Source organism: Tursiops truncatus, chromosome 16 (genome assembly GCF_011762595.2).
Source record: "Tursiops truncatus isolate mTurTru1 chromosome 16, mTurTru1.mat.Y, whole genome shotgun sequence".
Taxonomy (NCBI): domain Eukaryota; kingdom Metazoa; phylum Chordata; class Mammalia; order Artiodactyla; family Delphinidae; genus Tursiops; species Tursiops truncatus.
Genome location: NC_047049.1, coordinates 59024027 through 59039818, shown reverse-complemented (window position 1 = coordinate 59039818; position 15792 = coordinate 59024027). Strand labels below are relative to the sequence as shown.

The 15792-nt window shown below is 39.7% G+C and overlaps 1 protein-coding gene across 1 annotated transcript; it reads left to right on the top strand.

Annotated features, from left to right (window-relative positions):
• The first annotated feature begins 240 nt into the window (after positions 1–240).
• Positions 241–15695, top strand: NUDT13 (nudix hydrolase 13). The gene is given in 11 exon segments (XM_073793474.1): positions 241–364; positions 8795–8917; positions 10075–10093; positions 10188–10320; positions 11153–11259; positions 12362–12487; positions 12652–12758; positions 13481–13640; positions 14695–14823; positions 14825–14857; positions 14859–15695. Coding segments are annotated over 11 exon segments (1065 nt in total). The 5' UTR covers positions 241–281; the 3' UTR covers positions 14904–15695.
• The last annotated feature ends 97 nt before the right edge of the window (positions 15696–15792 follow it).

Genomic DNA, 15792 nt, shown 5'->3' with positions numbered 1-15792 from the left:
TAGCTGATTCTCACAACAACCTATTAGGTAGGCAGAACAGGTTTCAATTTTGTAGATTAGGAAAGGTACTGAAAAGTTGAAATCCCACAGCTAGTTAGCAGTATAAATGCAATTTAGAAGCCAGATCATCTGACTCCCATTCAGTTTATCTTTCCTTAGTATTAAATAGTGATCCTATTTTGGCTTAAAGTATAACCCTCTTGGTGATTCATTACTTTAAATTGCATGCTATGATCTCTCTCTTTTTTTTCTAAACTCCTCTTTCCCCTAAGGACCTGACAATGTCCCTGTATTGTGGAATTACTCGCAGGAGAAAATCTTTTTGGTGCTATAGGCTGCTGTCAACCTATGTCACTAAGACACGGTGAGTTTTGACCAAACTGAGCTCTAATTATTATATCTTTGGTCCATTAAATTATAAAATATAAGTATCTCAAAATCCTATATTGGGGATTACGGATGTATGATTAAGATTTACGTATAAAGATGTTCAATGCAAATTATTTATAACTAGAGAATTTCTAAACAATTAAATTTCCAATATCTAAAATGTCTGACATACTTAAATATAAGTTCTTTTTTTAAGATAAGAACTTTGGGGACTTCCCTGGTGGGTGGTTAAGACTTCACCTTACAATGCAGGGCGTGTGAGTTAGATCCCTGGCTGGGGAGCTAAGATCTCACATGCCTTGGGGCCAAAAAACCAAAACATTAAAAAAAAACCAGAAGCAATATTGTAACAAATTCAATGAAGACTTAAAAATAAAAGATAAGAACTTTGTCTTTTCCCCTATGGTACCCCTAGTGCATAAAACCCTAGTATCTGGCACATAGTAGGCACTGAAATATTGTTGAATGGATGAATGAACAGTAAGGGAAAAATTAATTAAATCATGATATACCCATATGATAGAATTAAAAACTATATTGAATAATAGTTCATTAAGGTTCCTGAAAATAAGGTAGATAACTCCAGTCCCTGCATACCTCCCCATCCCCTCGCAACTCCCTCCCCCAAGAACTAAACCACAGTGAAAGGCAGACTAGAAAAAAAAAAAATCTACACCAGTACAGGAAGGTGATAAAGGACTTCTTTGTCCCCAGCCGGGGCAAATATAAAATCTGTGAATTTGAAATCAGTAGCCTGCTCTCATTCAGTTTTGGGGTTTAAATTTGCACCATCTATGTGGTATGGTCCAAAACCCCCAAACTAAGAAAAGACTTTAAGTAGTATTTGTAGACTTGCAGATGTAAAACCCCTCTGGAGGGATACACTCACTACCAGGGCTTCCCACACTGAAAGCTCTGCCATACATGAGGGCCCAGTTCAATGTTTAAAGGCACATAAACGTACACAATCTTACATGAGCAAGAGTTAGAAGACAACAAAATTGCAATACTTGTTTTAGATATTGTTGGACATTTGGGTTATTTACAGTTCTCAGGCTGAGACTCTAAGAACAATAGCAGAATTACTGAAGTCTAAAAAATGAGTGTTAAAGTGATTAAATGTATTGAAAATTAATTAAAAATCATAAGAAAACTAAAATTCTATCAGTAAAGAATATGGTGTGAAAAATGTTAATATGCTTACAAAAAAAGGCTACAAAGTAGTAGATCAGTTCTAAAAGTACTTATTGCATATGTATAGATGCATAATATTAATAAATACTTTGGAGAATTCCAAGGTATAAACAATGATCATCTGTGAGTGGTGGGATTTCTTTTTTTAAAAATTAAATTAATTAATTAATTAGGCTGTGTTGGGTCTTTGTTGCTGTGCGCGGCCTTCTCATTGCAGCGACTTCTCTTGTTGCGGAGCACGGACTCTAGGCACACGGGCTTCAGTAGTTGTGGCACACGGGCTCAAGTGGTGGCTCATGGGCTCTAGAACGTAGGCTCAGTAGTTGTGGCGCATGGGCTTAGTTGTTCCGTGGCATGTGGGATCTTCCCAGACCAGGGCTCGAACCCGTGTCCCCTGCATTGGCAGGCAGATTCTTAACCACTGCGCCATAGGGAAGTCCGTTTTTTCTTATTATGAAAGTTAAAAAATAGTCATTCTATAGAAATCAGAAAATACAGTTACCAATTTTTTTTAAAAAGGGAAATCATCCAGAATCCCACCACTCAGGGACTTCCTTGGGGACGCAGTGGTTAAGAATCCGCCTGCGAATGCAGGGAACACGGGTTCGAGCCCTGGTCTGGGAAGATCCCACATGCCACGGAGCAACTAAGCCCATGAGCCACAACTACTGAAGCCTGTGCACCTAGAGCCCCTGCTGCACAAAAGAAGCCACCGCAATGAGAAGCCCGCGCACCGCAACGAAGAGTAGCCCCCGCTCGCTGCAACTAGAGAAAGCCCGCGCGCAGCAACAAAGACCCAACGCAGCCAAAAATAAATAAATAAATAAATTTATTTTTTAAAAAAACCCTGCTCCTATGTTATGGGGGTATAAATTAATAAGAAATAAACAGTTTAAGTTTGATAATTTTAGTGTGTTATGGTTTCCAAACTATTATACTTAAAGGTGAAAAATGCATTTGTAAGTTATTTATCTATTTATTATTGAGGTATAGTTGATTTACAATATTATATTAGTTTCAGGTGATTAACACAACGATTCAAAATTTTTATAGATTATATTGCATTAAAAGTTATTATAGAGTCTCTGGGAGGGCTCACGCCAAGGAGTACTTCCCAGAACTTCTGCTGCCAGTGTCCTTGTCCTCACTGTGAGCCACAGCCACCCCCCACCTCTGCAGGAGACCCTCCAACACTAGCAGAGCCTTGGACCCTGAACCTTCAGAGACACGTCTGGTGCCCCTCATTGTCCTATGTTTTTAGAATGAAGAAGTTTAATTTCCGAAAAGTTTTGGATGGCTTAACTGCCTCCTCCCCTGGCAGTAGTAGCAGCAGTGGCAGTAACAGTGGTGGCGGGGCTGGAAGTGGTTCCATGTATCCAGGAGGGACTGCAGGGGTTCTCAGAGAGGAGATTCAGGAAACCTTAACTTCAGACTATTTCCAGATTTGTAAGCTTGTGCAAGTGAAAGCATGCAAGTGAAAGCTTGGAGTCCTAACCACTGGACCACCAGGGAAGTCCCACAATTGATAGTTCTGTTGTTAGTAGTAATACTAGTATTGTAGCTTTGAAACTATTTTACGCATAATATACATTATATATGTATATGTTATGTATATGCATAAGCAAATACGCAATCATGTTAATGTCATTAAAACCAAGATTTTCAGTGTGAAAGCAAAGGGATACAAATATAATAACTGATGATTTAATTGTTCACTTAAATTGGAAATATCCATATGAATGCAAGATTTAGTTTTCTTTCTGAAATTCACATATTTCCTAGCTTTATTTACTGAGAGGGCATAGAAATAATGACAGTCTGGTAGAAGTGAGCATCCCCAGTGCTGATCATAGTCTCTGAAAGCCATTTCCCAACAAAAGGAAGAAGGGCTCCTTGAAAAGAATGGCTGATTCTAGGTCTGGGGCAGGAAATGTACCAGATGAGCTTGATACCTCTTGCTATGCCAGAAAGCAGGAATGCTTTCAATACCACTGGGGTTGTGTGGATACACGGGTCAACTTCAAGGAGTTCACATTGGCCAAATTTGGGACAATTTGAGCCTTGAATACTGCAATGTATAAAGCATAATGTATACAGGCATACCTCATTTTACTGTGTTTTGCTTCATTGCGCTTTGCAGATACTGTGCTTTTTACAAATTGAGAGTTTGTGGCAACCCTGCGTCAAGTAATCCTCTTGGAACAATTTTTCCAACAGCATTTGCTCATTCCATGTCTCTGTGTCACGTTTAGGTAATTCTCACAATAATTCAAACTTTTTCATTATAATTATATTTGTTGTGATCTGTGATCTTTGATGTTACTATTGTAATTGTTTTGGGGCATCACGAACCTGTGCCCATTTTTTTTTTTTTTTTTTTCGGTACTCGGGCCTCTCACTGTTGTGGCCTCTCCCGTTGCGGAGCACAGGCTCCGGACGTGCAGGCTCAGCGGCCATGGCTCACGGGCCCAGCCGCTCCGCGGCATGTGTGATCTTCCTGGACCGGGGCACGAACCCGTATCCCCTGCATCGGCAGGCGGACTCTCAACCACTGCACCACCAGGGAAGCCCCCTTTTTTTTTTTTTAACATCTTTATTGGAGTATGATTGCTTAATGGTGTGTTGGTTTCTGCTGTGTGGCAGGGTGAATCAGCTGTACATATACATGTGTCCCCGTGTCTCTTCCTTCTTGTATCTCCCTCCCTCCCACCCTCCCTATCCCATCCCTCTAGGTGGTCACAAAGCACAGAGCTGATCTCCCTGTGCTATGCGGCTGCTTCCCACTAGCTATCTATTTTACATTTGGTAGTGTATATATGTCCATGCCACTCTCTCACTTTCTCCCAGCTTACCCTTCCCCCTCCCCGTGTCCTCGAGTCCATTCTCTAGTAGGTCTGTGTCTTTGTTTCTGTCCTGCCCCCTAGATTCTTCATGTCCATTTTTTTTTTTTAAATTCCATATATATGTATTGGCATGTGGTGTTTGTTTTTCTCTTTCTGACTTGCTTCGCTGTGCGGCAGACTCTGGGTCCGTCCACCTCACTGCAGGTGGCTCAATTTTGTTTCTTTTTATGGCTGGGTAGTGTTCCATTGTATGTATGCGCCACATCTTTTTTATCCATTCATCTGTCGATGGACACTTGTCTTGCTTCCATGTCCTGGCTATTGTGGATGGAGCTGCAATGAACATTGTGGTACATGACTCTTTTTGAATTATGGTTTTCTCAGGATATATGTCCAGTGGTGGGATTGCTGGGTCGTATGCTAGTTCTATTTTTAGTTTTTTGAGGAGCCTCCATGCTGTTCTCCATGGTGGCTTTATCAATTTACATTCCCACCAACGGTGCAGGAGGGTTCTCTTTTCTCCACACTCTCTCCAGCATTTGTTTGTAGATTTTTTGATGATGGCCATTCTGACGGGTGTGAGGTGATGCCCCATTGTGGTTTTTATTTGCATTTCTCTAATTGATGATGCTGAGTATTCTTTCATGTGTTTGTTTTGCCTGGTCTCTTGAAATCACTTCCTAACTGAGTTTGTCACCTCTTGTTTTACCCTATTCCAATTCATTTTGTTATAATAATGGTTATTTCTGAATTATAATGTAATTATGTCATTTTTCCTGCTAAAAATTCTATGTTGGTTTCCCTAGAGCAGTGATGATCTAGAAACAAAAGTCTTATGTAAAATCCCAATAAAATAACACCTATTAAAACAAATAAATATGGTACTTTATTGGTGTACATTTAAAAAAAAGTTATTATAAAATATTGGCTATATTCCCTGTGCTGTAAAATATATCCTTCTAGTTTATTTATTTTTTACTGAAGTATAGTTGATTTACAGTGTTTCAGATGTACAGCAAGAAAATGCATTTCTAAAAAAGGTGTTCCAATCAAGAAGAATGCAAGGAACTTTTTGGATCTCAGTCCCAGTTCCAGTGAGGCCCCAGGTTTAAGACCTTAACCTGGATGCTTTTGTAGATGTTTTGCTTTTTAGGATCTTTAGGGCAAAGCACAGGTTGTATCACTGCTACTGTTCTTTTACAAAGTTAGCATTTTGTTCTATTGTTTATATTTGGTAACTTCTGAGTGGCACATAGCTCTCCTTTGACATACATTGAGACTTTGTCCCAGGAGGTTGCAGTCACTCGCAATAAGTATAAAAATATCATGAGTATTCAAATCTCAGAAAACTGTTTCTTTTGTCTTCTGTTTACAAAGCGCTCACTGCAATCGCTTTTATCATACAGTCAAAAATAGGTTCCTATAGATGCCACTAGGGCATGTTTATCATTTTACTTTTTAGTTTCATGTGGAGCTAACTCTACTGGTGTTACAAAAGCTCCCAGATCCTACAGAAAATATCTCTAAACTGTGTTTCCTACTTAAGTGACAAAATATGCCATATACCTGAGAGTCTGTTGTAGGGCTTTCAGCAGTCAAAATCATTATCCCTGGGAGTTCCCTGGTTGCCTAGTGGTTAGGACCATAGGCTTTCACTGCTGGAGCTTGGGTTCAGTCCCTGGTAGGGTAACTGAGATCCTGCAGGCTGCGCGGCAAGGCCAAAAAAAAAATCATTATCCCTAAGGCTGCAGAAGGAGAATCCACATTCAGTCCTCCCTGAATCACGCAGTTCCTGCCCTGATTCCCAAGTCTCTTGAAAGGATAGACTTAGGCCGTCCTTAATGAAGGTACAGAACTTGCTCTATTACGTTTTTTTTTTTAGAGAAACTAATTACAGGATGTTCTCTTTTTCTACATTTTAATTTTGGCTATAGAAAATATTACACTTTGGGGCCTCCCTGGTGGCGCAGTGGTTGGGAGTCTGCCTGCCGATGCAGGGGACATGGATTCGTGCCCGAGTCCGGGAGGATCCCACATGCCGCGGAGCGGCTGGGCCCGTGAGCCATGGCCGCTGAGCCTGCGCGTCCGGAGCCTGTGCTCGGCAGCGGGAGAGGGCACAACAGTGAGAGACCCGCGTAACGCAAAAAAAAAAAAAAAAAAAAAAAAAAAAGAAAAGAAATTATTACACTTATTAAATAAGTGTATGTCAAATATGGCTTCACTTTCATCAATGATCCCTTCAGTAGAGATAAGAAGCTAACGGCATCCACCTGGGGGAATAGATGTTTGAAATAAGAGTGCATTGAAGATAAATTTGCTCTTTATCATCCCTAGATTGAATAAGGGTTTCTGAAGGTATACTGTTTGTTCCTTGTCTGCAATAATAAAGTCTGCTCCCATCTCTAGGTGCTCTGTGTTTGATGTTTTATCACTGAACTTGTTTTCCTTTCACTCCACTGCATGTAAATTCTTGCCTCACAGCATAATATTGGCAAAGTACCTTGAGGTTCAATTCAGTAAATATTTATTACCCTTGAAGTTCAATTCAATAAATACTTATTGAATTGAGCCATTCAATATGCTAATTACCCATGATACAGAACTAAGGCAGACCCTGCCCTTAAGAAGATCATAGTCATTTTTGATAAAGGAGGTAAGAATATACAATGGAGAAAAGTCAGCCTCTTCAATAAGTGGTGCTGGGAAAACTGGACAGCTACATGTAAAAGAATGAAATTAGAACACTCCCTAACACCATACACAAAAATAAACTCAAAATAGATTAAAGACCTAAATGTAAGGCCAGACACTATCAAACTCTTAGAGGAAAACATAGGCAGAACACTCTATGACATCAATCACAGCAAGATCCTTTTTGACCCAACTCCTAGAGAAATGTAAATAAAACCAAAAATAAACAAATGGGACCTAATGAAACTTAAAAGCTTTTGCACAGCAAAGGAAACCATGAACAAGACCAAAAGACAACCCTCAGAATGGGAGAAAATATTTGCAAATGAAGTAACTGACAAAGGATTAATCTCCAAAATATACAAGCAGCTCATGCAGCTCAATATCAAAAAAACAAACAACCCAATTAAAAAATGGGCAGAAGACCTAAATAGACATTTCTGCAAAGAAGATATACAGATTGCCAACAAACACATGAAAGGATGCTCAACATCACTAATCATTAGAGAAATGCAAATCAAAACCACAATGAGGTATCACCTCATACAAGTCAGAATGGCCATCATCAAAAAATCTACAAACAATAAATGCTGGAGAGGGTGTGGAGAAAAGGGAACACTCTTGCACTGTTGGTAGGAATGTAAACTGATACAGCCACTATGGAGAACAGTATGGAGGTTCCTTAAAAAACTACAAATAGAACTACCATATGACCCAGCAATCCCACTCCTGGGCATATACCCTGAGAAAACCATAATTCAAAAAGAGTCATGTACCAAAATGTTCATTGCAGCTCTATTTACAATAGCCAGGAGATGGAAGCAACCTAAGTGTCCATCATCGGATGAATGGATAAAGAAGATGTGGCACATATATACAATGGAATATTACTCAGCCATAAAAAGAAAGGAAATTGAGTTATTTGTAGTGAGGTGGATGGACCTAGAGTCTGTCATACAGAGTGAAGTAAGTCAGAAAGAGAAAAACAAATAACGTACGCTAACACATATATATGGAATCTAAGGGGAAAAAAAAACGGTCATGAAGAACCTAGGGGTAAGACGGGAATAAAGACACAGCCCTACTAGAGCATGGACTTGAGGATATGGGGAGGGGGAAGGGTAAGCTGTGACAAAGTGAGAGAGTGGCATGGACATATATACACTACCAAACGTAAAATAGATAGCTAGTGGGAAGCAGCCGCATAGCACAGGGAGATCAGCTTGGTGCTTTGTGACCACCTAGAGGGGTGGGATAGGGAGGTTGGGAGGGAGGGAGACCCAAGAGGGAAGAGATATGGGGATATATGTATAGCTGATTCACTTTGTTATAAAGCAGAAACTAACACACCATTGTAAAGCAATTATTGTAAAGCAATTATACTCCAATAAAGATGTTAAAAAAAAAAGATCATAGTCTTTCAGGGGAGACACAGATTAACAAATAGCACCATGTAAGTGCAACCACAGAAGTATGGGCAAAGTATACAGTAGGACAAAGGAGGGAATGACCCCCTGTAGCCACCTCAAATCCTTTTTTAAAGAAATTTAGGATGTAAATAAATAAAAGGAATAACCATGGTAGGAGACCAGTGCAGGAACAGAATTCTCAAAGATGAATGCTGTAAAAGAAACTAAGTACGGTTTTGTAATGCTTTGATTATTTCCAAAACACAGGTATTTATCTGAGCTGAAGGAAGATGATGATGCATGTAAAAAAGCCCAGCAGACAGGAGCATTTTACCGCTTTCATAACCTGGCTCCTTTGGTTCAGAAATCAGAACATCAATACCTGGCCCCGCCAGCATAGCCTATTAGGTAAGCCCAGAGTAGACTAGTGAAGTAGACCAGGCTGTGGCCGCTAAGCAGAACTCGGTCCATATCAAATCCCTGAGAAGAATCCTCCGAGTTTAGAGTCCAGATTTTTCAAGCTTCTTCTGCCAATTAATTATTTAACGTATAAACCTGCATTGCCCAATCGAATATTTTTTGGTGATGGTTTGAACCACTATAGCCTTAAACCAAGGGTCAGGAAAACTGCTGTCCAAATTGGAACCCATGTCTGTTTTTTAAATACATTTTTATTGGAACACAGCCTCACTCATTCATTTACATATTGTTTATGACTGCTTTTGCACTACAATGGTAAAACAGAGTATTGTGACAGAGACCGTATGGCTCACAGAACTTGAAATATTTTGCCAACCCCTGCCTTGGACCAGCAATTTCCAGCCTCCAAGAAGCTGTTCACTGTTACACTGTTTAAGATTTGCATCATGACTTAATTTCTCCTTAGAAGGGTCAAAACTAAACGTGAACTAAAATTGTTTTGAGAACTCTTTTAAGGTATATAACTAGAGATATCTAAGCCATTGGGATTTGGCATTCAAGATGCTACCTTGAGTTTTATATGATGCCACTATGCAGAAACTTCTAAATACATTGCCAGGGTCAGATGTTGGAATACTTAGATAGGTAGTTTCTAGCAGTGCATAAGTACATGAGGATATTTATCAGAAGGCACTAAACATTATTTATAGATTAGCAATGTAATTTTGTATTATGAACAAATAAATATGAGCCCTTCATGCACAGGAGGATAGATTTTCTCCCTATACAGCACTTGTCTTTACAGACCAGGGTCTCAGATGAGTAGCCTACCCTGGCCCACAAAAGCAGCATGATCTGAAGAGTAAATTATAGACCTGCTTTGGGCTCTCTACCATTTTAAGTTTGACACTTATTTTTTTTTCAGTGCTTTAATAAGTCAACTATCATGTATCTTTAAAACTAGGGGATATGCTCCTTTCATGATACAATCATAGAGTAATACAGTGTTACACAGAAAGAATTCCTTTAAACTATTCAGACTGCTGATGAGAAAATGGAGGCCTTGAGAGGTTAAGTGATTAGGCCAAGATGATATAGCTAATTAGCTGCAGGGCAGTGACTAGAAGCCAGCTGTACCTACTTCAAGTTGAAGTAGATGGTTTCCAATAAGTCTAGTATGGCTCTGATGGTTTAATTAAAACCCTTGTTTTCTTCCCTTCTCCTTCTGTGTTTCTTCGAGTTGGAAAGGCTCCTGGGTAAGTTTGGGCAGGACATGCAAACAACAGAATATTCCATGCTAACTGGATGCTCCGAACAGCAAGCAGCATTGTTTGCTCTGGATCTAGGTCTAAATAGCTCCTCTTCCATAAATGGTACATAACATTATTCCTGATGGGTACTTCCCAGTGGTTCTTAGACTTTGGGATTCCACATAATAGTAAAATTTCAAAGAACATTTTAAGAATACAAAACAATTTCAATTTTTCTTAAGTTAGGACCTTAAAAGATAGTACCATCTACCATCATCATCACTTAAAGGACATTTTAATACTTTCTTTCTCAGCTAGGTGGTGGTACAAAGATGTTTACTGTATTATTCTCTGTACCTTTATACATTTATACCTTTATATGTCTTAAATATTTCATAAGAAATGTTTTAAAATTCATGACATTATTCTTATTTCTCTTATCAATGCAGGTGAATAAACATGTTACCTTGGAGTAGCTCTGGGTCTTCAGACCTGCATTTGGGAACTGGTTTGCTAGAGGCTCATGGCTCCTGTCAGGCTTTCCTTCTCTCTTTCACGGTGTAGCTGTAAAGGTAATGATGCTGGAATGGAGGTTCAGACAGGAGCTTAGAGGTCCCCTTTCATCTTTTTAGCCAGGGATAGTGTGTGGCTAGTGCGAATGTTCTTATTGCCCCGAAGAGGATCTTGGGAAACACTATGCTCTAATGTTTCCCAAATTTGCCTGAATATAAGAATCTCCTGGTGCTTGTTAAAAAATCAAGATTTCTGGGCCTCACTCACCTGCTATGCAGAATCTCCAGGCAGGGGTTTGAGAACCTGTATATTTTTTTATTCTCCCTAGTTGAGTCATATTAGGTGAGTTTGGGAAACACTGTTCTAACAGAATATACTTGAGAGGGTCCCTGAGGTAAAGCTTGACATTCATTTCATTTTGTTCTCTTTTCTAATTTTTTAGCTTCCTTACAGAAAACTGAAATGGAGACAGAGCTCAAGGGGTCTTTCACTGGGCTGAGGAAGGCTCTCTTTCAGCTGAATGTGAAGGATGCCTCCTTGCTATCCATGGTAGATTGATTTCTTGGTTCTGTAGGAAATTAAGTAAAGTAGTGTATATGGGAAACATTTGATTTTTTTTTTTTCAGATCATAGTCCTTCCTACAAACCTTGGCAGAAGGACAATGTGCTGTAGGGAGATTGCTTATTCTTCTTTCTTTTACCCTGTTTTTGGCAGGACCGTTGTTAGTACCATTGTCTCCTGAGGGTGTGCAGATATATGGCAATATGATCTATCAGCCTTATAAACATTTTTAATGACCCACAGCATGACATATACATCATGAGGAGTTATTTTATATTGCTTTAACGACTTGTCCTCCAGCTTTAGATTTCACTTGCTAAAGTGCTTTTGACTGCCCATTTAAAGAGGTATCTCTAAACATTTTTAAAATTATTTATTTATTTATTTTTGACTGTGCCAGGTCTTAGTTGCGGCACACAGGATCTTCGTTGTGGCATGCAGACTTCTTTAGTTGCAAAATGCAGACTCTTAGTTGCAGTATCTAGTTCCCTGACCAGGGATGGAACCCAGGCCCCCTGCATTGGGAATGTGGAGTCTTACCCACTGGGCCACCAGGGAAGTCCCTTAACATTTTTTATTTGCAAAAAAATTCCAACTTTATTGGAGAGGAGTACATGTTGGGGTGGTAATTATACTGAAAATGTTTTCTTTTTAAGCTGGCTCATAAGTTCACGGGTGTTCATTATGATATTTTATATATCATATTTTTAAAATAATTCATAATACATTTAAAATATGCTTTTTAAAAATTCATACTTCAGAGAATTCCCTGGCGGTCCAGTGGTTAGGAGTTGGGCTTTCACTGTTGTGGGCCTGGTCAATCCCTGGTCGGGGAACTAAGATCCCGCAAGCCACACAGCACAGCCCCCCAAAATAAAATAAAATAAAATTCGTACTTCAGATGCTAGAGGACTATGTTCAAATAGTTTCCTTATTTTAAAGTTTAAATAGTTAATAAGCATTTAAAGTAGGTGAGCTGAAAAGGGATTGGTGTGTCCCTTTGAGTTGCTCTAAATAGTAGTCCCAGCACCATTATAATGAGCCCCACATACTCTCCAAATGAAACCAAGCCCATCTTTGTATTCCTAGGCTCAGGCTCTTCTCCATTGGCATGATGCTCATCAGTTCTGCAGCAGAAGTGGACAGCCCACCAAGAAGAATGTGGCTGGCAGCAAGCGTGTGTGCCCTTCCAATAAGATCATCTATTATCCACAGGTAATTATCGCTTTAAAAGGTCAGTAATCCAAGAAGGCTGTGCACTACTTTGTCTTGTGGATGGAAGCCTGTACAGCTAAAAGGCTTTCCTTAGTTACCCATTACTTTGTTTCATTAACAGGCCCCAAAGCCCTAGTGCCCAAGTTTCCATCCCCTTTTCCTAGATGACTCCTGTGGTGATCACTCTGGTGTCAGATGGGACTCAATGACTGCTTGCCCGCCAGAGTTCCTTTCCCAAGGGAATGTATTCTGCCTTGGCAGGTTTTTGTGATAATAGGTAAGGAATTTCGGGCATATACAGATAACATTGAAAGACATGAAATCTTATAGTATGAAATAGTATGTATTTCTTATTCTTGTTGCCATAGTGTCTCAAGCACATTCTTCCCTATTATATCAAGAAAACTACTTTGTGGCATCAATTCTCCAATATTTTATAGGCAAATTTTCAAACATAAGCATAGCTGGAAGATTTATACAGTAAACACCCATGTACTCACCACCTAAATTCCATAATTACTATGTTTACTTTATCACATATCTGTCTATGCATTCCTCTATCCACCCATTAATCCATCTTATTTTTTGATGCACAGATTGCAGACATTAGTACACTTCCTCCTAAATATTTCAACATGCATATTAATATTATATTAACTAGAATTTAATATTTATTTACAGGTTTGTTTGGTTTTTTTGTCAGTCTATTGGGGTAAAATTTGCAAATGGTGAAATGTGGCATTTGAACTTTATTAAAAACCTGAGGGCAGCAGTAGCCTCTCCGACTCTTATTTTGTGTAACTAACCTAGTAGGTTCAAGTATTGTGGTTCAATACCCAACTTCAGACTTGATTCCTAGTGTAGAGACTCAGAGATTTAGGGCTCCCCCAAGAGTATTTCATTGACTTGGGAGCCAGTTTTGCGTTCCTTTCGCCAACGGGCTTCTGTATCACCCTTCCTGCTGCAGGGCTGTCCTGAATTAATCTGTGTGCTTATAGGTGAAAGTCTGGAAGAGGCTATCTGGCGAGAAGCTGCAGGAGAGGTGGGATTGGAGGTGGAAAGACTGCAATACTCTGCATCTCAGCACTGGCCCTTTCCTAATGGTGCACTCATGATTGCTTGTCATGCAACTGTGAAACCAGGGCAGACAGAGGTGAGTTCTGATGCTTCCCTTATGATATATCCTTTGCCTCATCCAAGCTGGTCCATAGGTACTTACTAAGCACCTGTCTAGTCCAGCATTGTTTAGATTATACAAAGACATGTAATATATGATTTATACCTTTAAGGAATTTGCAATCTTATAAACAACTAATCACCATAAAAATTGGGAGTGCCAACACAATCACCATTCTTCCTTGTATATATCTCAATCATGAAACAATTTATCTTTCATCATCAGGAAATTAACAGTCTTGCATAGAATAGGCACACAATAAATATATAAAATTTAATGACTGATTTCAGAATTGGTATTATTGCTCCAGTCAGGATGTTGGGGACTAATAATATAAAATCATAGGAACTTCTGATTGAGAGGGACTTAGATGTTGTCTTATCCCACCTCACCTTGCTCTAACATCCCTGACAGATGGTGTTGTGGTCCCTATGTGCCAAAGTCTATTTTGTGCTTTGGTTTCTATACAATGAATAATATCTAATCTGTCTCAGCTCCCTGTGGATGCAGTTTGCATTTTTGCTTCTTGCAAGGCAGATACTATGCTTTTGACTATCATTAATTAACACATCCTTTGAAGAAGAGTAACATGTATATGTTCTTTTTTTTAGTTATATAATTTTACCTCTCAGTGTTAACCACTTTTTTTTTTTTTTTTGGCCACGCCGCATGGCTTGCAGAATCTTAGTTCCCCAACCAGGGATTGAACCTGGGCCACAGTAGTGAAAGTGCCGAGTCCTAACCACTGGACCACCCGGGAATTCCCAAACCACTCAATATTTTACTATTTGAGCTTCCAGGATTTAAAATTTTTTTTTTAATATTTAAAATATATACTTAACTCTCATCTCTTAATTATGGTACTTTTGCTTCTGGACCCTATCTAGAACTGATTATCTCCCAGACTATAGATCCCAGATATTACCTTCTAAGATTGCTCAGTTCTGGAATCATTTTCTCATCTTTGGCTGTCGTATTCTAAGTTTTGTATCTCCTAACCTTATAGCCTGTTTTTCCTTATGTCTTTCAGATCCAGGTGAACTTGAGAGAACTAGAAGCAGCTGCCTGGTTCAGTCATGATGAGGTGGCCACAGCCCTGAGGAAAGACAACCCATATTATCAGCAACAGAATGGGGCTTTCCCATTCTGGTTGCCCCCCCCCCCCCAAGTTAGCCTTTACCCACCAACTGATAAAAGGAGTGGGTGGAAAAACCGACCTGTTCTATCCTGCCTGCTTAGCTCAGATCAGGCCACCTAATTAGATAAATCCCTCCTATCTCAGAGGGGCACATCAGAGATCAACTGATGAAGAGGTGGTGACGAAAGGTCATCTCCAGGCCAACATCATAAGAAGGCAGAGCAGATGGTGAGCCCCCAGCAAGGCACATCTGCCAGCAGTGTTAATAAAAGAAGTTCCTAATCACAGGCAATCAAAAATGCCAAAACTGATGAGATGACGATTGTCAAAATCAGAGGGAAAGTTGAAGCATTAGTTTGGATATGGGCCCTTGCTCATTCATTTTCTCCTGTGCTTTGGAAGCAAACATCTTTTGGCATGTGGCTTGTCAATGCTGGGTTTATACTAACTGCCAAAATGTGCCTGGTATAATTTTGGTTACAACTTTTATTTTAATATTGAAAATATATAGCAGATCTCAACCCTCTACTGAGTTCCTTTTTATCCTCATACAATTTAAAAAAATAGCACATATTTTTTAAACAAATTTATTTACTTATTTATTTGTGGCTGTGTTGGGTCTTCGTTGCTGTGCGCGAGTTTTCTCTAGTTGCGGCGAGTGGGGGCTGCTCTTTGTTGTGGTGTGCGGGCTTCTCATTGCGGTGGCTTCTCTTGTTGTGGAGCACGGGCTCTAGGCGTGCAGGCTCGGTAGTTGTGGCTTGCGGGTTCTAGAGCGCAGTCTCAGTAGTTGTGGTGCACGGGCTTAATTGCTCCGCAGCATGTGGGATCTTCCTGGACCAGGGCTCGAACCCATGTCCCCTGCACTGGCAGGCGGATTCTAAACCACTGTGCCACCAGGGAAGCCCAGCACATTTTTGAATTTGTGTAGAGGTAATTATTTTGTACATTGTAGTTAAATAAAAGTCATATTCCTTTAAGTCCTTCATCCCA